Source organism: Crinia signifera, chromosome 8 (genome assembly GCF_055691185.1).
Source record: "Crinia signifera chromosome 8, ASM5569118v1, whole genome shotgun sequence".
NCBI classification, from domain to species: Eukaryota; Metazoa; Chordata; class Amphibia; order Anura; family Myobatrachidae; genus Crinia; species Crinia signifera.
In genome coordinates this window covers 115174971-115198352 of record NC_139224.1, presented here as the reverse complement: position 1 = coordinate 115198352, position 23382 = coordinate 115174971, and the positions used below count along the sequence as shown (strand labels likewise).

The 23382-nt window shown below is 43.6% G+C and overlaps 1 protein-coding gene across 1 annotated transcript in view; it reads left to right on the top strand.

Moving 5' to 3' along the window:
- The first annotated feature begins 1447 nt into the window (after positions 1-1447).
- Positions 1448-23382, top strand: part of ALG14 (ALG14 UDP-N-acetylglucosaminyltransferase subunit) — a 64444-nt gene continuing 42509 nt past the window's right edge. The window contains exons 1-3 of the mRNA XM_083157053.1: positions 1448-1684; positions 5811-5962; positions 10473-10595. Coding sequence (XP_083013179.1) covers positions 1540-1684; positions 5811-5962; positions 10473-10595 — 420 coding nt within the window. The 5' untranslated portion in view covers positions 1448-1539. The remainder of the gene's footprint in view (positions 1685-5810; positions 5963-10472; positions 10596-23382) is intronic.

The window sequence follows — 23382 nt, the reverse complement described above, 5'->3', positions numbered from 1 at the left end:
GTTTGTACCGAATGTACCGCTTTTTTTTAACTTACAGTGCGCCGCAAAATAAATCCTCCTATTGGCTGCTGCTGTCAGTTCCTGGGCCCCGCTACTTGCTTCCCTGTGGTGCGCCGTCTCTCCCCTCTCCCCCTCCACTCCCATGAGTGCATTGCGGCCTGTGGGCATTGCATGGCGTCATGACGTCATGCGCCAGCACCGCACTCAGGGGAAGGACGTGCAGACAGAGAACTCTGTGAGGGAGAGAGGGATGCGGTGGCCAGCCCCGGCGCGCGCATGAGGGGGGGGGATGATTCTCCATGAGGACACAGTGGTCGCAGCCCCGGTCCGGAGCCTGCCACAGTAACAGCAAGCACATAATCCAGGGTGCAGCAAGTAGGTGGCTCACTTAAGTGGTGTCTTATAGTATCCAGCATCATGTCGCACCTGTTTGCAGCTCATGTCCCATGGTGGCTTGGTGGGCTGCTGGTATATTAAATAAGCATATTTAATATACTTACTTTTAAAATAAGTATATTAATTATACTGATTTAATATGCCAGCAGCCCACCAAGCCACCATGTGACATGAGCTGCATCAGGTGCTGGGCCGGGGGGGGGGGGGGGGGGAGGGTGCCATATGCCCCCCAGGGCTCTGTTAACTTTATCCATGACCACGCCCCTTTATCCATGGCCACGCCCCCTTTCAGTATGTGTACCGATTTCTGCCCTAAAAATGTTGGAGGGTATGGCCATCAGTGCAGACGCGATTCTGCACCCAGCCATCGATCAGTTTTACTAGGTCATGTATGTTCTTATTTGTTCAGCTCACTGTTTAAAAAAAAAAAAAAAATCAAAGTACAAAATAATGGCAAATAATGTTGGCCGGAGGGGGGGGGGGGGGGGTTGATCACACTCGACTTGCCCTGGTTGAGAGGTTCACTCTCCACTGATTGGTGGCTGAAAAAAAAAAAAGTTTTTTTTATTACCTTTTTCCACTAAGGGGGCGTGACCACGCGGCAGCTATTGGACCACGCCCCCCCTACCTCCCTCCCTCCCCAAATTTAGGGAGTAGGGACCCGTCAGACCTCTCAGCAGCACTGGGTACTAAATATCACGCACATCTCGCATTGCAAATACGATTATTAGCAATTGATCCCTTACAGCATGTGCAGAACACTACTTTTTTGTTTTTGATTGAACACTACCAGATGCAGCATATGCACACAGCGCTGCCTTTGTTATACACCACCACTGTGAGACGATTTAATAATCACAGCTGAGGCTGAGCCCACGCCACGGCCGGGCACCAACCACTAGGCGAATGTAAGAGAGCCAATGATCATGCGTCACACAGCCAGCCAATGAGCATGCATAACACAGCCAGTCCAACTAAGATGCTTCACGCTGCCATCCAGCCAATGATCAGACGATACACGGCCCGTCAGCCAATTATGGCGGGCGAGAGTTGCCATAGCAAAATGCTCTCCTGCTACGTCAGTTGCGGAAGCGCGCTCTTCTCCGCACGGACGTGCTGTGTGTCTGTCAGTGCACCGGGCTGATGGGGTGGCTGCTTCCTGTGGCCAGCGGCCTCTTGCTCACCTTCCTGGTGCTGGGGGTCAGGCTGTGGTTGGTGCTGAGGCGGCCCTCTAAGCATCGACCTGGCAGCAAGGGCTGCGTCAGCCTGCTGGTGGTGGCGGGCTCTGGTGAGTTCTCCATCCCTGCGGCCTGTGACCTGTCCCTTGGTATCCCCTCACAGAGATAATATGCTAGGTCACCTAGGAGACAGAGTTAGCGCAGGTTTGGCTGAAAAGGGATCTAACATGCTGGAACTTATAGTACTACAACAGCTGGAATCACTAAGTGCCAGGTGCTGACACCTGACCCTTACATGTGAAATTCTGTTCAGGTTCAGAACATGGGACCCCCTGGGTTAGCAGAACTCAACTGCTTCAGAGCATTAATTAAATTTGTTCAGTACATTAAAATCTGTTCACCCCAACATATGTGCTTACAGATCGAGGCAGTATAGTTCTGCTAGCCCAGGAGGTCCCATGTTCTGAACTTGAGCAGAGAAATATTCTGGTGGTTTATTATCAGTTTCTGTGCTACACAAAAATACAAAGAGAATAATTGTCAGTACAGGCAGGGACAGATTTAGGGGCAAGGTTGCCCCAAGGCAAAACATTAATGGCTATCAATCCAATCATAGGCATCATTATAAAATTGTAACTGATTTCTCTTTTGTTGTTGTATATTATCCCACCAGTGGCGGCTGCTGCTGCTTCAACTACAGATTGCAGTTGAGAGCTGGACAGCATGTATAAATATAGTATGTAATATATGTGCTGGCTGCCTTACCTGGGGATCAGCTGCAGTACAAGGCACAGGCACACATAGGGTTGGCCGTCGACCATCAATGATTCATGAATGAAGTCGAAAGCTTTTGCCATTGGTAGGAGAGAACCAGATGGTTTCCCTTGATGGCACAAAATAATCACTGGAAGAACAAGATGACCGAAATCTCTTATAGAATAGTTGGTGACCGTGGATGATCACTCACCGTTCCATCATTGATGGTAACCATCGATTGTGAGAGAACGATGGCCATCCCTAGCACACCGTACGCAGCTTGTCTATTTTCTATAAGCCTTCCCCCATACTGCTGTGAAACTAACGAATGGGAGTCTGGGGGCGGGCTTATTGAAGATAGACAGGTTGAGGACTATGTAGCTGTGTCCCATGCTGTGGTTATGGTATAAGAGTTAGACAATATCTAGGGTGACAGTCCATAGGTCGACACCTGAAAATGGTCGACATTGGCAGAAGGTTGACACAAGTCTAAGGTCGACATAGGCAAGCTTGAGACAAGGTTTTTGTGGTGTCTATGTCAACTTATATCAACATGGACACTGGATAGGTGTACAGCGTTGCCTTGCATGGCTCACTGCGCTTGCCATGCTTCAGGTACGGTACCTCACTGCGCTTGGTACCCTACTATAGTTGGGTCGGAATCCCAGAGTTCAAAATCCAGACACTTTCTCCCTCTATGGGTGTCCACGACACCCACAGAGGGAGAATAAATTAGTGTGCCGAGTGTAGCATGGCACCGGGCCTGCTGCGTAGCTAGCCCGCAAGGGGGGGCGATCCTAGTCCCCCCCCCCCCCCCCCCCGCGCGCTTGTCGGGATTCCAGCATCGGGATTTTGAACATTGGGATTTCGTATCAATATTCTCACTCTATGCCCACTTGGATAGTATAGTATAAACCAAGACTGTCTACGCCAATATATATGAAAAACTTGCATCGGCCTTGTGAGTTTCAACTCTTGCCCGTGTCGACCTGTCAATGCTGACCTATGGTGCGTCAACCGTTCCAGGTGTTGACCTAGTCACTGTCTAACATTATTGGTTGGCCGAATGACTGTCGACCCAGGGACCGCATACCCGTGCTGCGGGGGCTGCTGATCCCTGGGTAAGGCAGCCTGCATATATATATATATATATAGGGTACTTGTTTCCTAGCACGGCCACAATCTTGGGCATCGTGTACCTTTAAGTTAAGGTACACGATGCCCGACATGGACCCGATTTCCTTTGAAATCAGGTCCATTTTGCCGGCAAAGGAAAAATCGCGGGCATCGCGTCGGTCGGGACCATTAACATTGGCCCTGACGCGATGCCCCCAATTTTTCCATAGGCTTCAATGTTAAAATTATTTTTAACATTGAAATCGGGAGCATATTAGCAGTGGCTACACCAGGTGTAGCCATTAACTGCTAATAAGGGACACACTCAAACACCCTCTATCCACTACATAATCATTGTTAGCAACATCTGCCTGCCACCTTGGTTTTAATTGTGTGAAACCCCACCTATGTATGTTAGTATTGTGTTTTTTAAACATATTTTTCGCAGTCTTTTTATCCTATACTTAATAAAAGTTTATTTTTATTCATCTCTTTGGTGCACCATTTAAGGACATATCTTTTTTCTTTCTTCAATATTGTCTCCAATCCATGTCCAAAGGTAGCACACCCCTATCTCAAGAAATACTGATATCCAAGCACTCAGACCAAGGGGTCCTCCATTAACCTACAGAAGTCTTGTGCGACTGACCCAACCCAAACCCCCTTTTTTCATTCCCCTACTATTCACGTCGGCGTGGAGTTGAGAATATAAAGTGTGGCGAGCGCAGCGAGGCGAGGGGACGCGTATAACTGTGAAGTTATACGTGTCCCCTCACGGGGCTCGCTGCGCTCGCCACACTTTATATTCTCAACTCCACGCCGACGTGGATAGTAGGGGAATGAAAAGGTCGGAGGACGCACACCGTGTGCTCGCACTCGCCACGCTTCGGGTTGGCGTCAATCGTGGAGTGGGGTTTACGGTGTTAAATTTGGGGGTCTAGGGAATATTTTACATTGAATCCAATGTAAAATCGGGTCCCAGGGACCCTATTTACATTTGATTCAATTAAAAAATTGGGTCGCATCGGTCGCATCGTATGCGACCGACGCGATTTTTCCGACACGACCACCCCGATGGAAATCGGTGTGGCCGTGCTATGAAACAAGTACCATATATAGCATATCACTTTATGCAATGACTAGGGTTCATTTCTTGTCAAAAGCCAGTTCACTTACTACCACGCTTTGAAGGATGGGGGAAATCCATGTAAAGGTCAACATGACTGAAGGTAGACACAAGCAATAGGTGGACATGGGGTTTTTCGCATTTTTTTTTGAATGTTGACAGTGTTGATATGGACACTGAATCGTAGCTCCGCGTCCCCTCGCATGGCTCGCTGCACTCGGCACACTATGTTATTCTCCCACCATGCCTAATGCAGGGTACACACCACGACGACCCGCTCACGATGTGCACCGTGAGCGGGTCCGATCCAATGGCGACCCGCACCCGGCAGTATGGTCGTTATTCAGATCCTACCTGCAGCAGGTAGGATCTGAATAACGACCGACCAGCGGGACCGCGCATCGGATCAGTATCGGTCCACACCAGAACAGAAAAGGGCCCAATCCCCACACAATCTACATCCAATTGGTCGGAATTGGATCTAGATTGAGAGGATCGGGCCCTAGTCGTCCTGGTGTGTACCCAGCATTAGTGGATGGTAGGGCATGAAATACCGCCTGTCGGCACATGTTGGCTCAAAAAAGCGTGAAAAACATCATGTTGACCTTTTAACTGTCGATCTTTCCCATGTCGGCCTAATGACCCTGTCAACCTAAACCATGTTGACCTTCATGCATGTTGACCTAGTGGGGTCGACCTAATGCTCGTAGACCTAGTGAGCGTATCCCATGCCAACCATACTGCCTCTGTAACTATTGAATTAATGATAGTTTTAAGAGCATTTTTTAACAAGTATTTTAATTCTGCTCAAGTAACTGTAATGGAAATGGATTTGGAAGTTTGTGAGAAAAGCATTTTCTATCCTGTCAGAGTGATTATACACAAATGATAAATGTTATCACACAGTTGTCTCAGTTAATGTCCAGCATACTGTATGTGCATTTACACTGTTAATTTATAATCTACTGCATGGTTTATTATTGTAAACATTTTGCACCTCATTCATTTACTTAATTTTCCCTTCGTCAGATGTCAATTTTATTAGTATCCCTTCATTTAATTCTTCTTATTGTTGGAGCTTATAACAATTGGATAGTTGCAGACTTTGTATCCGAGCAGTCATGTAATGGTGTAAACATACAGTTGCCTACAGTGATTTCTATTAAGTACATGCTTCAGTGTATTTTGCATGGAAATTCTAGCCATGGAGGAATAACTGATTTCTATCTGCTTTTTAGGAGGGCATACAACTGAAATCCTGAGACTGTTGAGCAGTCTGTCCAAATCCTATTCCCCAACACACTATATTATGGCTGATACAGATCAAATGAGTGAGGAGAAGATCCGTTCATTTGAAAGAACAAAGGATAAGGGCTCGTCCCACCCATTAGTAAGTCAGTGTATAATGACATTTGCACGACATTATGTTTGATTTGCAAGTTTCTGCAGTGACCAATTCAGAAACACAGTATACAAGAGGTCAAAGTAAATAAAAAAAAAATACCAATCATTATCGATTATGAAAACTACCACTAATTGTTTTAGATATTATTGCAATTATCGCAATTGAACTAGTTAAAAAGAGATCACACTGTAGTTTTACTGTAGATAGCGGGTGATATTGGGAGCATGCATCGTTAACGATTATTTGTACACACTAAAGAATATTGTGAAGAATAACGCTCAGAAAGCCCTTTCTGAGGGATTTTGTACTGCTTAGTACAGTGGTTCCCAAACTGTGTGCCGTGGCTCCCTGGGGTGCCTCGGGACACTTGCAGGGGTGCCGTGGGTTGGTGGTCCAGGACCAATTCAAATTATTTATGATCAATTATTTATGGCCAAAACCAGTGCTGGTGGCTGCCAATCATAAAATATGTGTACAAACAGAAGCAAATCCTGCCCTTTACCACATAACTGACCATAAGAAGCACATATAAACACAATCTACTTAATGTTATATATTTTTGGGGGGCCTAGGGGTGCCGTAGAAAAATTCTGATACTCTAGGGTGCCGTGATTCGAAAAAGATTGGAAACCCCTGGCTTAGTATGTATGGGGCTTAAGTCTGATTCTTATAAACATAAGCAGCATCTGGGTTGACTGGGCCTACCCCAGCAAATTCTTAGGTTTCAGTCTATTATTATTATTAATGTGCGGCAAATTGCAGTATAAATAAGCTGTGATGTTGGTCTTGTGTGTACCACTAGATGGCACAACACTGTAATATGTAACCATTACTGCAAGGAGTGGATGGATTTAGCTCCCAGTTTTGTTGTCATCGTGTACCAACACTAAGGATAGTGCTGCCCTTGAATACATCACAGAAACAACATGCAGAAATAGATGATAAAAGTGTCAGAAATGGGAGCACCCCAGAGGCCAGACTTTTTAGAGTTCATAATGTGGGAAATAAACAAGGAAGTGTAACAATGAAAGCTTTTATTAAATGTAATACTATTACTAGAACACGCTTTGGTGCCCATTCAGACCTGTCCGCACAGGTCCGAATTCCTCCCAGTCCCAATGTTTTTGGTCTGCGCATGCACATTGCCACCACTGCGCATGTACAGGCCCCCGGCTGTGAGCGCCTTCGGCTAAGTCTTTCATCGCTGAGGCGCTCGCAGCCTGTGTGACTGGCAGGGGGCATTCACTGGGGTTCGCCCAGCATTTCATAGAAACGCCCGGCAGACCCCATTAAACGCAGTAGTGCCCCCGACAGCTCAGGGCGGGCAGATGACGCCAGCGCCCGCCCCCAATGTGTCGGAAACTGTTCAAATGAAAAATAAGCGCTGGCTTTTCACAATGAACAGAGGACAAATCATTCGATCGTGAGTAACCGTCATATAATTGCTCCTCTGTGCTGGCGCATGTGTACGATGTGTAAGTATACGCGTCCGCTCACAGCGCAGGGATTCAAGCGGCGGGGTTTATGTGCTTCTGGTGGGACGGCATTTACCTGTTTGCTAAGCAGTGAATATATGCAGCCTATCGAGCAGGTCTGAATTGGGCCCTTTTTTGTCAAACACATTTTATTTGAAGATTTACAATAGTACAGTTTAAGAAGACAAACAGTGAATATCAAGTCATAGAGTCGCACGTGTCTCATATAAATTTAATGAACTGATTGTAAGCATGACTGGGGCCACATAACATCACCAGGCAGAATACATTCTACATAGTCATCACCATCCAAAATGTAATTATTATTATTATTATTATTTTAAATGCAAATAACATATAATATAGGAAAACCATAACAAGGGGATCAGACAAACAGTCAAGACACGGGGAGAACAGAGGTGAAAGACATGGGTTAAAGGGTGACATCCCATTAATAGTTATATAAATCAGGGCGAGTCATATGTGCTAGTCAGCACATTACCTGATGGTTTGGTTGTATCAGATTCAGAATCAGCAAGGAAAGACCCTGGGGAAACAAGCATAACCTACTTCTTCCATTATGTAATTGTCTTATCAGGTACCATGAGGTTTTTTCGTATAGACGGAATATCTGTGTTTGGCTATTGGTGGGCAGGGTTTCAATGTATGGACCCCATTTTTTATAAAAGCGTGTCACCCTTGTTTCTATATGCGGCAAAGTGGCCTGTCTTTCCATATACAATGTTTTGAGTACTGTAGCATATTTTTGGTTTCTAGAATTGACAGGGCCGTACATTTAATCCGATGTGTTAGTATCAGTTTTTTCGCCACCCCCATAATCCCTGTCAAGATAGGCAAGAGGACTTTCTTGCGACCATCTAGATCCCAGTCACTAAAAAGGGAGAGCAAACACACAATGGGTTTCTTGGATACCTTTAGCGGAATAGATTATTAATAAGGTAAATAAGTTTGTTCCAGTACGTCGCTATCTTGCCACACTGCCAGAAGTGATGGAAAAAAGTGTCTCTATGTTGGCCACACTTAACACAGGTTTCAGGTTCCCCTTGAATCATGTGTGCCCTTTAAATAGGCGCCACATAGGCCCAGAACAGTATTCTCAAATGTACCTCCTGAAGACAGTTGACAGTGTTTCAAGACAGCTGAATTGGGCCCTTTATGTGATGATATCATACCTAGTGACTAATATACTGTATCTAGTTTTTGTTTGGTTTATTTGCCCTTTATAATCATGTCTTATTTGTAATATTTGCATTATAAACATACAATTGTCTTATGGAATAAAAGAATAACAAAATCTCCACCTCCTTCCAATTATTCTGTCTCTAGAAATGATTGCTGTATTTAAGAACTAGTAAGACAGAATCTAATAAGTTGACTTGCATGTATCGATGTGTTTGAGCCCAGATCTACCTGCCCATTTGCTACTGAGGATGGGCACAGATCCTCTTTATTTTAATGTTATGATCTGAAATATACTTCACTTTTTCAATGACACCCTGTGTAACAAAAAACAATGTTTTATTTGTTGGCATAAATAAATGTGCACACCAAAATGATGTGTATTTTGTGAGATGAAGATTGATACTAATATGATCGCATCCAACATTGCCCCTATTGTGATTGAATTCTGATTACAAAAATAATAAAAGCATTGCTCCCACCATGGGTGCAGGTTCTGTAATGTGACTGTAGTAGTAGAAGATGTACAGCTTTGTTTTATGAAACATTGGGGTGATTCTGGTTTGTTCAGACAGGGCCGAATTCGGGCCCGTCCCAATGGTTTGTGAACTGTGCATGCACAGGGTCTTTTATGCGCGTGTGCAGGCCCCCTTTGTGAATGGCTTCGGCGACTTGCATAGTCGCCAAGCTGTTCGCAGTGATCGGGGCGGGCCGTAGGTGGACAGCAGTGGGGTCGGGTATTGCCCGTGGGAACACCCAGCTTGTCATGGGCATTTCCATGAAACCGCTGGGCGTTCCCATGGGAATGCGGGGGGACGAAGTATTGCCAGTGGGAACACCCAGCTTGTCATGGGCATCCCCATGAAACCGCTGGGCGTTCCCATGGGAATGCGGGGGGACAAAGTGTACTGGTCCCGGGCGGCTGATCTCCTATGACGTCAGCCCCCTGTCTTGACTTCGTCCTGGCAGCTGCAAATGAAAGTCAGTCTCCACTGACTTATTTTCGAAGGCAGGAGAAATCATTCGCTGGACGGAGCCCAAATGATGTTTCAAGGGGATGTGTATTTGTCATACATCCCCTCGTATGGTAGCGAAGGGACTGGGGGGCGGGCTCTCTGTCACTCGGTAAGCTGCGATCAATTCAAACAGATTCAGCCCCATTAGTTAAAGTATCCGGCACTGTCTGGGTTTAACTCTTCAATTTATTAAGTTATCAATTAATTGACGTAACTGTCAGCATTTTAAAAATTATTAGCAGCTTCGCAGCTCTTCCAACACACCCATGAGGTGGCCACTGAGTGTTTTTTTTTTTATATTGTGTCGCCAGTAGCCCTAATCCCTAGTTCAGAGCAAACTACAGAGAAGGAAACTAGTGACTGCTTAGAGTCAGCAGAACTGTACTGGCGGCACACCATACTTTTCACACCTCTTTTTTTCTGGGAAGTTGTTCTGATTTTGATTCTTTGCTGCTGTCAAGTAGCTTCTGCTCCACTAAATTGTAACATAGTGGCTTGTGCCCATTTCCCACCAGAAGCAAAACACAAATCCCTGTTGTTCTATTTCTAGACATACCTAGTTGAAAAGGGACAAAAGTAATTTTCTGTCGTGTGCCTCTTTTCTCGATTGTTAAGCTGTTCCCTCGGGTACACCCCCCCCCCTACCTCTCTCCGAGAAGCTGTTAGGTTAGTATTCTCTCCAAACTTTGGTAATTCTCCCCAAAAGGCTGTTACAACAAATGAAACATTACTTGTGATATTGTAACTTTTATAAGTCCTTTTATTGCTTCGTACATCTTCCTGACTGTGTATTGTTTTATGCAGTATACTATTCATCGCATTCCCCGGAGCAGAGAAGTCAGACAGTCCTGGAGTTCATCTTTGCTGACTACCTTACAGTCCTTGTTTTACTCTGTTCCCTTAACTGTTCGGTTAAAGCCAGACTTGGTAAGTACTACATATTTTCTGACACCATTCCATAACAGTAGCACATGGACTGTATACTTGAGAGTTGAAAGGTACCTGGTAGGTCACTTATGCTGGGTGGCATACTGAGGCTAGATGTATGAGGACACATCTGTATAAACCACTGACATAAGCAGCACTTCACAAATACCTATTGGAAAGCAAATACAGGTGCCCGCCAATATGGACTGTCCAGAACGCGGTCTGCAAATAGATGGTCGACATGTGCTGACAGGCGGTATTTCATGCTCTACCATCCACTAGGGTGTGGTGGGAGAATAAAATAGTGTGCATGGCGAGCTTAGTGAAGCACCGTGCCCGAAACATGGCAAGCATAGTGAGCCATGCAAGGGGACGCGGACGTACGTTTCGGTGTCCATGTCGACACCACATTTGCCAACAGGTGGTATTTCATGCCCTACTATCCACTAGGGCGTGGTGGGAGAATAAAATAGTGTGCTAAGCATAGCGAGGCACCGTGCCCAAAGCATGGCTAGCGTAGCGAGCCATACAAGGTGACGCTGTGCTATATTTCTGGGTCCATGTTGACACGACATGTGCCGACAGGCGGTATTTCATTCCCTACCATCCACTAGGGCGTGATGGGAGAATAAAATAGTGTGCCCGAAGCATGGCGAGCGGACGTGGTGCTATGTTTTAGTGTTTATGTTGACATTCCGGTAAAAAAAAATAAACACATGTCGACTTTTTTCAATGTCTTACCCATGTCGACCTAATGACCCTGTCGACCTAAAGCCATTTACTATTCCGAAAATACGGCAATTCGTATTGATAGCACATCAATACGACTACGAATTGCCGTATTTTCGGGATAGTAATTGTCAAAAATAGGTGTATTTGTATCCAGAAATACACTTATTTTTTTACAAATTTCCTGTAGTAAATTTCCCCCAATGTGTTAAGCCTGGCACTGACAATAGACTCCTCAGTGTAGACCATAAATGAACTTCCCCTAGGTCACTCTCAATGAAGGCAATCATTTTTGAGTCGTCCTCTAACAACCCGTACCAACCACCCAAGATTTATTAAACTCCGTTCGGAAGTGCATGAAAGTTCTTTAAAAAAAACTTTTTTTTGGACACCATGTTATGCCGCTTGGTTTACTACACATACATCACAAAAGTATAGTTCTTTGAACCAATAAACTAAAATGAGCATCTTATTCTGAAGAATGTATCCATATTCCTTGGATTTTTTCACTCAATAGCGTATTTCTATAATATATCTCTCTAATGATTCATTGGGAATACCAGCAAGTACGGAAACAATAATGCTAATTATCAGTACTTTTGAATGTTATACCGTGCAAATTAATGATGTGATCACCTGTTGATTGATATGTGTGCAGACGGCGTTTATATCATCACAAGCAGCCATAGCAGTATATGTGCATTTTGCAAGATACACACACCTTGTGTATCATCAAATAGGGATTAACCACCCACGGATAGCACTTCTCTCTCAGAACAGTGACGAAGGAGGAACATTCCCATTCTAATTTACATCTCATGAATATGTATGAGGTAGTTGGTATATAATGAGCTTCCGGACGCCCGTTGGGTGGTCCTGAGGAAGTTTTTTGCGAAGCGCACGCTGATCACACACCTAGTGTGTGAACCCCACTAACCCCTCCCCACATACCAATGTATTTTGATCTGTACTAGGCTGGTGGCGCAATCCCGGGTATCCGTTGGACACGGATTCCTGTAGTTAGAGTGACGCGGTATCTGGCACCAGATTCAGCATCCTCCCTGCCTCTACTGACCCAAACGAGTAAGGCAAGTGCACACCTCACACTTGGCTCCACGGGCGGTACACAGACTGGGGAACCAGCGGCTCCAGCAGCTAACGGCAGCGCTGAAGCGGGATCAGCACCTGTATTCGGCGCCAGCCGTCCCTGCATTACGAATGCTGTGCTGGGGTTATCTTCCCTATATCAGTAAAACACCCTGGGCCAAATGTAATAGGGTGAGAGTTTCAGAAAGTGAGAGATTTTGGGAGAGTTTTCCCATTTTTTTAAAGCAGCAATCACTTACATGGCAAACCTGGTTTTGCCATGTAAGTGATTGCTGCTTTAAAAAAACATGTGAAAACTCTCCCAAAATCTCTCACTTTCTGAAACTCTCACCCTATTACATTTGGCCCCCTGTCTACTAATTACTGTGACCGCCAATATAAGCAGGCAATAGGGGCATTATCCCCTGCTAGGTGGAGGTGTCAATCCGCCCACCACTACGCTCAAGTGAACTCCCCATTGTCGGTGTTTGTGACCATCCGTATGCGGCTGTTCTGTGGGCGGACTTACTTTGTCTGTTTGGTTTTATTTTGAAACTATTTTAATAGATTTATTAAAAGTCATGTTTTATTAGTCTAATTTGTTCTTGGTGCACCAGCAGCAGACACTCTTTCCTATCCTCCAAAACTATAACTATCTAGTCAATGGTAGCACACCCTCACATCCTCTATACCAATTTGAGAATATAATAAAAGGAGGGTCCTTTTCAAGTATATAACCGTTACTATCTGTGCGGCTGACAAAACTCTCTTCTTTGTACCAATAGACCATAAATTACGTCACTCAGAGACACAACTTAAGAAAATTGTGTCTTTATATGATGTTGGAAATAACAAAAATCCACATTGTGCAAAGGAAATGGCAAATAACTGACTGTAAGCTGAACATTGAATACTGACGGAGCTGTCCGATATAATTCAGGGCAACAAAGATTCGTCCTCAGATTGAATGATAGTTAAGGGATTTGTAGAATGAGAAATCACCAATATAATCAGGTATAGAGCAGTAACATCCAGCAGGGATTCACTACAGTGAATTAAAATGACGGCATATGCAATGATTGGCCCTATAAAACATTGGGTAGACTCTCCAAAAACTTTAGTTAGACGTGTATAGAATTATATTGAACTTTTTAGAGTGGTTTATACTGTGATATACTGTATATATATATATATATATATATATATATATATATATATATATATATATATATATTGTTGCTTGCAGAGGGCGGGATTTCACTCTGCAAATTAGCAGCCCAGCAATCAGGTCTAAATAACCCCCGTAACAAAATCATGTTAATAAGGTGTGTTTCAGCCCCTGAAACCCAACATTGATTTATATCAATTTCCATTGGTTTGAACTTTATTAATTAAAATTGACCTTTAGTAAATAAACCCCCATAGCATCCAATTCACTTAGCCACAGAACCACATGCAATTCTGTTTCATTAAAGCCCACAATTGTTAATCAAAATCTCTATATATATGAGCCTTATTCCACACGATTTGGGCCCATCAGGCCTATAAATAAATCTTGTGAATAAAGTGCCATATCGTTTGTGCAGATCCGGGGGCTGCCTATTTTGTCCTGGGCCTCAGAATTTCTGATGGCAGCCTTGGCAGGGAGCAACGGATAGAGAAATTAAGACATGTTAATTTGTTTAACCCCTTCCCGACATTTGACGTACATTTACGTCATGGTCGGGAAGCACTTCCCGACACATGGCGTAAATGTACGTCATGGATTTAAACTGTCACCGCGTCTATAGACGCGGTGACAGTTTCAACATGTCTGCTGTCCCTGACAGCAGACATGTCCGTGCATGCCCCGGGGGGGCTGCGATGCCGCCCCCCCGTCGGCGATCGCTGTGATTGGCTGTTCAGTGTGAACAGCCATTCACAGCGTTTTCCTGTGTCACCGGCGAATAACGTTCGCCGGTGACACGGGATCAGAGGTGATTGGTGCTGTAAAGTACAGCACCAATCACCGCGGGGTGTAAGGGTGACACTGGTGTCACCCCACCTCACCCCGCCCGCCCCCAAAGGCCGTGATTGGTCCGTCGGTCCGACGGACCAATCACAGCCAAGGAGGGGGATTTAAACTAACGGTGACTGCACTGCAGACGCCATTCCGGTCTGGAAAGCGTGCAGTGCGGTCACCGTACCCCCCTGCCGCCATACTGACCAGAATACTTGCTGCAATACTTACCTGATCGCTGCTGATTGCTTCCTGGATCCTGTTCAATAATTGTGCCTTCCTGTGAAATTGTGCTGCTGCAGTGTACTAGCTAGATAGATAGAGAGATAGAGAGATAGATAGAGAGAGATAGAGAGAGATAGAGAGAGAGAGATAGAGAGAGATAGAGAGAGAGATAGTGTCAGAGAGTGCTATATTTTGTGCTGCTGCAGTGTGATATAGTTATAGATAGAGAGAGAGAGAGAGAGATAGAGAGAGAGGCCTACTGACAGAGTGCTATATTTTGTGCTGCTGCAGTGTGATAGTTATAGAGAGATAGAGAGAGATAGAGAGAGAGAGATAGAGAGAGATAGAGAGAGATAGAGAGAGAGATAGTGTCAGAGAGTGCTATATTTTGTGCTGCTGCAGTGTGATATAGTTATAGATAGAGAGAGAGAGAGAGAGATAGAGAGAGAGGCCTACTGACAGAGTGCTATATTTTGTGCTGCTGCAGTGTGATAGTTATAGAGAGATAGAGAGAGATAGAGAGAGATAGAGAGAGATAGAGAGAGATAGTGACAGATTGTGCTATATATTTTTTATATAACTGACTGCTGCCCCCTCCTTTTGTGCTGATCAGTATAAATTAACTGATCAGCAACTTTTTGGGGGCGCAGGTTTTTTTTAATATATAGATATACCTGTCAGTGCTGCTGCTGCAGTGTCATAGAGTGATAGATAGTGATAGATAGTGAGAGATAGAGAGATAGAGAGAGATAGTGATAGAGAGTGCTAAATTTTGTGTCTGCTGTCCCCGCCTTTTGTGCTGATCACTATATCTGAGGTGATCAGCAACTTTTTTGGGGGTACAGAGGTTTTTTTTTTTTTATATATACCTGTCAGTTGCACCAAAGGTTGTGCACCTGCTGCACCTCACTGGTAATCAGTGTCGCATCACTGATCACCTTTTTTTTTTGTGTGTGTGCTGTGGGGTATTTTTTTAATTTTTTTTTTTACACACACTGTGATTTTGTGGGTGTCCTGTGGCCGCTGTGCGCTGATCAGTGACGTACATCACTGATCATCTCTTTCGGCACAGGGTTGATCTATTTTTTTTTTTTTTTTTGATCAAATTCCTGTTGCCTTTGAGCGCTGTTCAGTGACAGACGTTACTGACCAACATCTGTGCTCAATTTTTGGCGCAGGACCTTTTTTTTTTTAACCCCTTCCTTTTTTTTTTTTTTTAACCCTTCATTTTTTTTTTTTTTAACACCTTCATTTTTTTTTTTTTTTATTGGTATAAAGTATTTTTTTTTTTTTCTGCACTACATACACACTACACACTACATACCCCCCGGATTGAAATAAAGTTTGTGCCCCCCCCTACACTATACACGTGTTGAAACATTTCACTACCGGTAACACAAAAATAAAAATGGCATCCCAAATGTCCTCCCAAATGTCCTCCCAAATGTCCTCCCAATCATCCAGGAGAATGTATTCAGTGGAGGAGGCATATGCCATGCTTGCTTCTGACTCTGACACAGCCAGTGATGCAAGCGGGGAATTTGAAGGATTTGCCTTAAGCTCCTCTTCCTCCTCTGCTGATGAGGGACCCCCTCAAAGACGCCCCCGTAGATCAGCTGAGATTCCCCCCCCAATAATTGATCTAGTATGGACCCCACCACCAGACAATTTTGAGCCCCAGGTTCCTGAGTTTTTGGCCATGCCAGGAATCCAATTTGATTCCACAGGTCTCAGAGAAATTGACTTTTTCAAATTATTTTTCTCTGATGATTTTATAAATTTAATGGTGGACCAAACTAATTTATATGCCCAGCAGTTTATTGCTCAAAACCCCACGTCATCATTTGCTAGGTGGACCCCTGTAGATGCAGTAGAGATGATGACGTTTTGGGGTCTGGTGTTTCATATGGGCATAGTAAAAAAGCCAGAAATTAGGCAATATTGGAGTACAGATGTTCTGTACAGTACTCCATTTTACCGTATGGCCATGCCCCGGACTCGATTTGAGACAATTCTTAAATTCATACATTACACCGATAATGCACAGTGCCCACCCAGAGATGATCCCACCTTTGACCGGCTATTCAAAGTCAGGCCGGTCATTGATCATTTCAGTGCCAAATTTGAAGAGGTGTACATCCCTGAAAAATTTATTTGTATCGACGAGTCCCTTATACATTTTAAAGGAAGGGTTAAATTCCGCCAGTACCTTCCCAGTAAGAGGGCAAGGTATGGCATAAAAATGTATAAACTGTGTGAAAGCACCTCAGGGTACACCCACAGGTTTAGGGTTTATGAAGGGAAGGATTCAAGAATTCAACCGCCAGAATGCCCCCCCTCCCTCGTAGGTGTTAGTGGGAAAATTGTCTGGGATTTAGTGCACCCCTTCCTGGATAAAGGTTATCACCTCTATGTGGATAACTTTTACACTAGCATCCCCCTGTTTAAGGCCCTTGGTTCAAGAGGTACAGCAGCTTGCGGTACTGTGCGCAAGAACCAAAGAGGCCTCCCAAAAACGCACATTGCCCAAGTAATGAGAAGGGGTGAAAGCAGGGGAATATGCACCGAAAATATGTTGTTGGTCAAATATAAGGACAAGAGGGATGTCCTTATACTGACAACAATTCACGGAGACAGTACCACCTCCGTCCCTGTACGAGGTACCAGTACCCACACCTCAAAACCTAATTGTATCCTGGATTACAATAGGTACATGGGTGGAGTGGATCTTTCAGATCAGGTACTGAAGCCGTACAGTGCCCTGCGGAAAACAAAAATCTGGTACAAGAAGGTGGCCGTGTATATCATCCAGATGGCACTGTATAACGCTTACGTGCTATTCCGTTCTACCGGCCAGAGGGGGACATTTATGCACTTTCAAGAGGAAGTCATAAAGGGCCTAATATTTGGGAACCAGCAGGCAGAGGGCCCCAGTACTTCTAGTACTGGCCCCCGTATTGTACCAGGGCAGCATTTTCCTGATGAAATCCCCTCCACTGGAAAAAAGGGCAGGACACAAAAAAGGTGCAAAGTTTGCTATAAAAAGGGAATAAGAAAGCAAACTATTTTCCAGTGTGACACTTGCCCCGACAAACCCGGCCTATGTATAAAGGAGTGTTTTAAATTATACCACACATCTATGGAATATTAGGTTCATAATTTCACCGTGCTTCGGGGGTCTTGCTAATGCCACATAGCACCCACCATTCATTCCACCAGAATCTGAGCCGCAAAATCCAAAAATCACTCCTTCCCTTCTGAGTCCTGCCATGCACCCAACTGGTATTTTTTGGTCACATGTGAGGCATTGCCGTACTCGGGAGATATTGGGGCACAGATTTTGGGGTGCTTTTTCTCCTTCATACCTTCTGAAAATGAAAAATTTTGAGCCAGAACTGCATTTTTGTGTAAAAAATGTAATTTTTCTTTTTCACTGCCCACTTGTATCAAAATTGGTGAAACCCCTGGGGGTTTTAAATGTACACTATACCCCTAGATGAATTCCCTGAGGGGTGTAGTTTTCAAAATGGGGTGACTTGTGGGGGGGTTCCACTGTATTGGTGCTTGGGGGGTCTTGCTAATGCGACATAGCACCCACCAAAATTCCACCAGAATTTGTGCTGCAAACTCCAAATATCACTCCTTCCCTTCTGAGTCCTGCCACTTTTTGGTCACACATGAGGCATTGCCGTACTCGGGAGAAATTGGGGCACAGATTTTGGGGTGCTTTGTCTCCTTCATTCCTTGTGAAAATGAAATATTTTGAGCCAGAACTGCATTTTTGTGTAAAAAAATGTAATTTTTCATTTTCACTGCCCACTTGTATCAAAATTGGTGAAACCCCTGGGGGTTTGAAATGTACACTATACCCCTAGATGAATTCCCTGAGGGGTGTAGTTTGCAAAATGGGGTGACTTGTGGGGGGGTTCCACTGTATTGGTGCAACATAGCACCCACCATTCATTCCACCAGAATCTGTGCTGCAAAATCCAAAAATCACTCCTTCCCTTCTGAGTCCTGCCATGCACCCAACTGGTATTTTTTGGTCACATGTGAGGCATTGCCGTACTCGGGAGAAATTGGGGCACAGATTTTGGGGTGCTTTTTCTCCTTCATACCTTCTGAAAATGAAAAATTTTGAGCCAGAACTGCATTTTTGTGTAAAAAATGTAATTTTTCTTTTTCACTGCCCACTTGTATCAAAATTGGTGAAACCCCTGGGGGTTTTAAATGTACACTATACCCCTAGATGAATTCCCTGAGGGGTGTAGTTTGCAAAATGGGGTCACTTGTAAGACCCCCCAAGCACTACTGTATTGGTGCTTGGGGGGTCTTGCTAATGCGACATAGCACCCACCAAAATTCCACCAGAATCTGAGCTGCAAAATCCAAAAATCACTCCTTCCCTTTTGAGTCCTGCCATGCACCCAACTGGTATTTTTTGGTCACATGTGAGGCATTGCCGTACTCGGGAGAAATTGGGGCACAGATTTTGGGGTGCTTTTTCTCCTTCATACCTTCTGAAAATGAAAAATTTTGAGCCAGAACTGCATTTTTGTGTAAAAAATGTAATTTTTCTTTTTCACTGCCCACTTGTATCAAAATTGGTGAAACCCCTGGGGGTTTTAAATGTACACTATACCCCTAGATGAATTCCCTGAGGGGTGTAGTTTGCAAAATGGGGTCACTTGTGGGGGGGTTCTACTGTATTGGTGCTTGGGGGGTCTTGCTAATGCGACATAGCACCCACCAAAATTCCACCAGAATCTGAGCTGCAAAATCCAAAAATCACTCCTTCCCTTTTGAGTCCTGCCATGCACCCAACTGGTATTTTTTGGTCACATGTGAGGCATTGCCGTACTCGGGAGAAATTGGGGCACAGATTTTGGGGTGCTTTTTCTCCTTCATATCTTCTGAAAATGAAAAATTTTGAGCCAGAACTGCATTTTTGTGTAAAAAATGTAATTTTTCATGTTCACTGCCCACTTGTATCAAAATTGGTGAAACCCCTGGGGGTTTGAAATGTACACTATACCCCTAGATGAATTCCCTGAGGGGTGTAGTTTGCAAAATGGGGTGACTTGTGGGGGGGTTCCACTGTATTGGTGCTTGGGGGGTCTTGCTAATGCGACATAGCACCCACCAAAATTCCACCAGAATCTGAGCCACAAAATCCAAAAATCACTCCTTCCGTTCTGAGTCCTGCCATGCACCCAACTGGTATTTTTTGGTCACATGTGAGGCATTGCCGTACTCGGAAGAAATTGGGGCACATATTTTGGGGTGCTTTTTCTCCTTCATACCTTCTGAAAATGAAAAATTGTGAGCCAGAACTGCATTTTTGTGTAAAAAAATGTAATTTTTCATTTTCACTGCCCACTTGTATCAAAATTGGTGAAACCCCTGGGGGTTTGAAATGTACACTATACCCCTAGATGAATTCCCTGAGGGGTGTACTTTGCAAAATGGGGTGACTTGTGGGGGGGTTCCACTGTATTGGTGCAACATAGCACCCACCATTCATTCCACCAGAATGTGTGCTGCAAAATCCAAAAATCACTCCTTCCGTTCTGAGTCCTGCCATGCACCCAACTGGTATTTTTTGGTCACATGTGAGGCATTGCCGTACTCGGGAGATATTGGGGCACAGATTTTGGGGTGCTTTTTCTCCTTCATACCTTCTGAAAATGAAAAATTTTGAGCCAGAACTGCATTTTTGTGTAAAAAAATGTAATTTTTCATTTTCACTGCCCACTTGTATCAAAATTGGTGAAACCCCTGGGGGTTTGAAATGTACACTATACCCCTAGATGAATTCCCTGAGGGGTGTAGTTTTCAAAATGGGGTGACTTGTGGGGGGGTTCCACTGTATTGGTGCTTGGGGGGTCTTGCTAATGCGACATAGCACCCACCAAAATTCCACCAGAATCTGAGCCGCAAAATCCAAAAATCACTCCTTCCGTTCTGAGTCCTGCCATGCACCCAACTGGTATTTTTTGGTCACATGTGAGGCATTGCCGTACTCGGAAGAAATTGGGGCACATATTTTGGGGTGCTTTTTCTCCTTCATACCTTCTGAAAATGAAAAATTGTGAGCCAGAACTGCATTTTTGTGTAAAAAAATGTAATTTTTCATTTTCACTGCCCACTTGTATCAAAATTGGTGAAACCCCTGGGGGTTTGAAATGTACACTATACCCCTAGATGAATTCCCTGAGGGGTGTACTTTGCAAAATGGGGTGACTTGTGGGGGGGTTCCACTGTATTGGTGCAACATAGCACCCACCATTCATTCCACCAGAATCTGTGGTGCAAAATCCAAAAATCACTCCTTCCCTTCTGAGTCCTGCCATGCACCCAACTGGTATTTTTTGGTCACATGTGAGGCATTGCCGTACTCGGGAGAAATTGGGGCACAGATTTTGGGGTGCTTTTTCTCCTTCATACCTTCTGAAAATGAAAAATTTTGAGCCAGAACTGCATTTTTGTGTAAAAAAATGTAATTTTTCATTTTCACTGCCCACTTGTATCAAAATTGGTGAAACCCCTGGGGGTTTGAAATGTACACTATACCCCTAGATGAATTCCCTGAGGGGTGTAGTTTGCAAAATGGGGTGACTTGTGGGGGGGTTCCACTGTATTGGTGCTTGGGGGGTCTTGCTAATGCGACATAGCACCCACCAAAATTCCACCAGAATCTGAGCTGCAAAATCCAAAAATCACTCCTTCCCTTTTGAGTCCTGCCATGCACCCAACTGGTATTTTTTGGTCACATGTGAGGCATTGCTGTACTCGGGAGAAATTGGGGCACAGATTTTGGGGTGCTTTGTCTCCTTCATACCTTCTGAAAATGACAAATTTGGAGCCAGAACTGCATTTTTGTGTAAAAAAAATAATTTTTCATTTTCACTGCCCAGTTGTACCACAATTGGTGAAACCCCTGCGGGTTTGAAATGTACACTATACCCCTAGCTGAATTCCCTGAGGGGTGTAGTTTGCAAAATGGGGTCACTTGTGGGGGGGTTCCTAACTTTTAGCATGTTATGGTGCCTAGAAACCTACATGGTGCCTAAAAAATAATCTCATAAAAAGGAGGCTCCAAAATCAAGTAGGTGCTCCTTCTATTATGAAGCCTGTGGTTTGGTCACCGTGCACACTAGGGCCACATATAGGATATTTATGAAAACAAAAGAATTGGGGGAATCAATTTTTAGTCACATTTCTCTAGTAAAATGTACTGTGTTCCTTAGAAAAATGTATTAAAATTGCAAATCTGCAAAAAAAAAGAAATTTTGAAATTTCACCTACACTTTGTTTTAATTCCTGTGAAACACCTAAAGGGTTAACAAACTTCCAAAATGCTGTTTTGAATACTGTGAGGGGTGCAGTTTTTGAAATGGCATCATTTATGGGGGTGTCTCACATACAAGTCCCTCAAAGTCACATCAGAACTGAACTGGTCCCTAAAAAAATCAGTGTTTGAAATTTTCTTGAAAATTTGAGAATTTGCTATTCATATTGTAAGCCTCCTAGTGTCCCAAAAAATTAAAAGGAAGTTGAAATAATGATGTCAACATAAAGTAGACATATGGTCTATGTTAGTTATTCACTATTTTGAGTGGTAAGATTATTTGTCTCACAAGCAGAAAATTTAACATTTTGCAAATCGCTAAATTTTCCATTTTTTCACGATATTTTGGTATTTTTCACAAAAAAACACAGACTGTATCGACCCAAATTTACCACTAATTTGAAGTACAATGTGTCACGAAAAAACAATCTCAAAACCACTGGGATAAGTAAAAGCAAAAAAAAGTTATCCCCACTTAAGTGAGACATGTCAGATTTGAAAAAAATGGCTCTGTCAGGAAGGCAAAAACTAGCTCTGTCAGGAAGGGGTTAATATTTGAAAACCAGTATTTATTTATTTGCACTTTGCTCACTAGTAATAATGTTTTTATTCTAGCAGTACCAATAATGAACAATCCTTCCCCATCTTTATTGCTACACAAATTCTATAGAAGCACCAAGCTATCTCTAATAGGGCATAAACATGTCATTGGCTTATAAAATGTTACCATAAAATGTGCAGTGATTACACTGTAGTCTGAACTGATCTGTCAATCACAGCGCTGCACTTTCTGGGCGTCTGCGGTACTTCAATTTCACACCCTATATTTCATTTTCTTGCTTTGGATCATCCTTTATTGGTGCTTTGTCTTTAGGTACAAAAAAAACTATCTCTGTATTTCAGTATTTTTTGTGTTCACGGTAAAAGGTTGGATTTTTGTATTTCAGGTGATTAGACTAAACCCACAGTATTTGTTTTTTCAAACCTTTGTAAGATTTAAAATAACATCATGCTGTTTACAGCACTAACATGCAGAGGTTCCTGTTCTTTTACACAGAATAATGCTTTTTGTCAACAAAGAATCTATAAATACAACTGCTTCCTCTTCTTATTATTTCTTTTAATAATTAAAGATGCAATTAACCCTTCCAGTGCTGTATCATTAGACCCTCTTCATAAATCCTTAGAACACTAAAAGACTAAGACACTAAACTCTGTTCCTGCTTCACAGGCTGGAGTCATTACTTTGTGTTACATTTATACAGTAATGGTCTGCAGTATGTCATATGTATTGATCATTTAAGTACAGTACATGAGCATCATTCTGCTCTAAGCTGTGTGTGCGTTTGTATGTGAATAATATATTAGTGGTTTCATACCTCCTGCAAAGCTACATT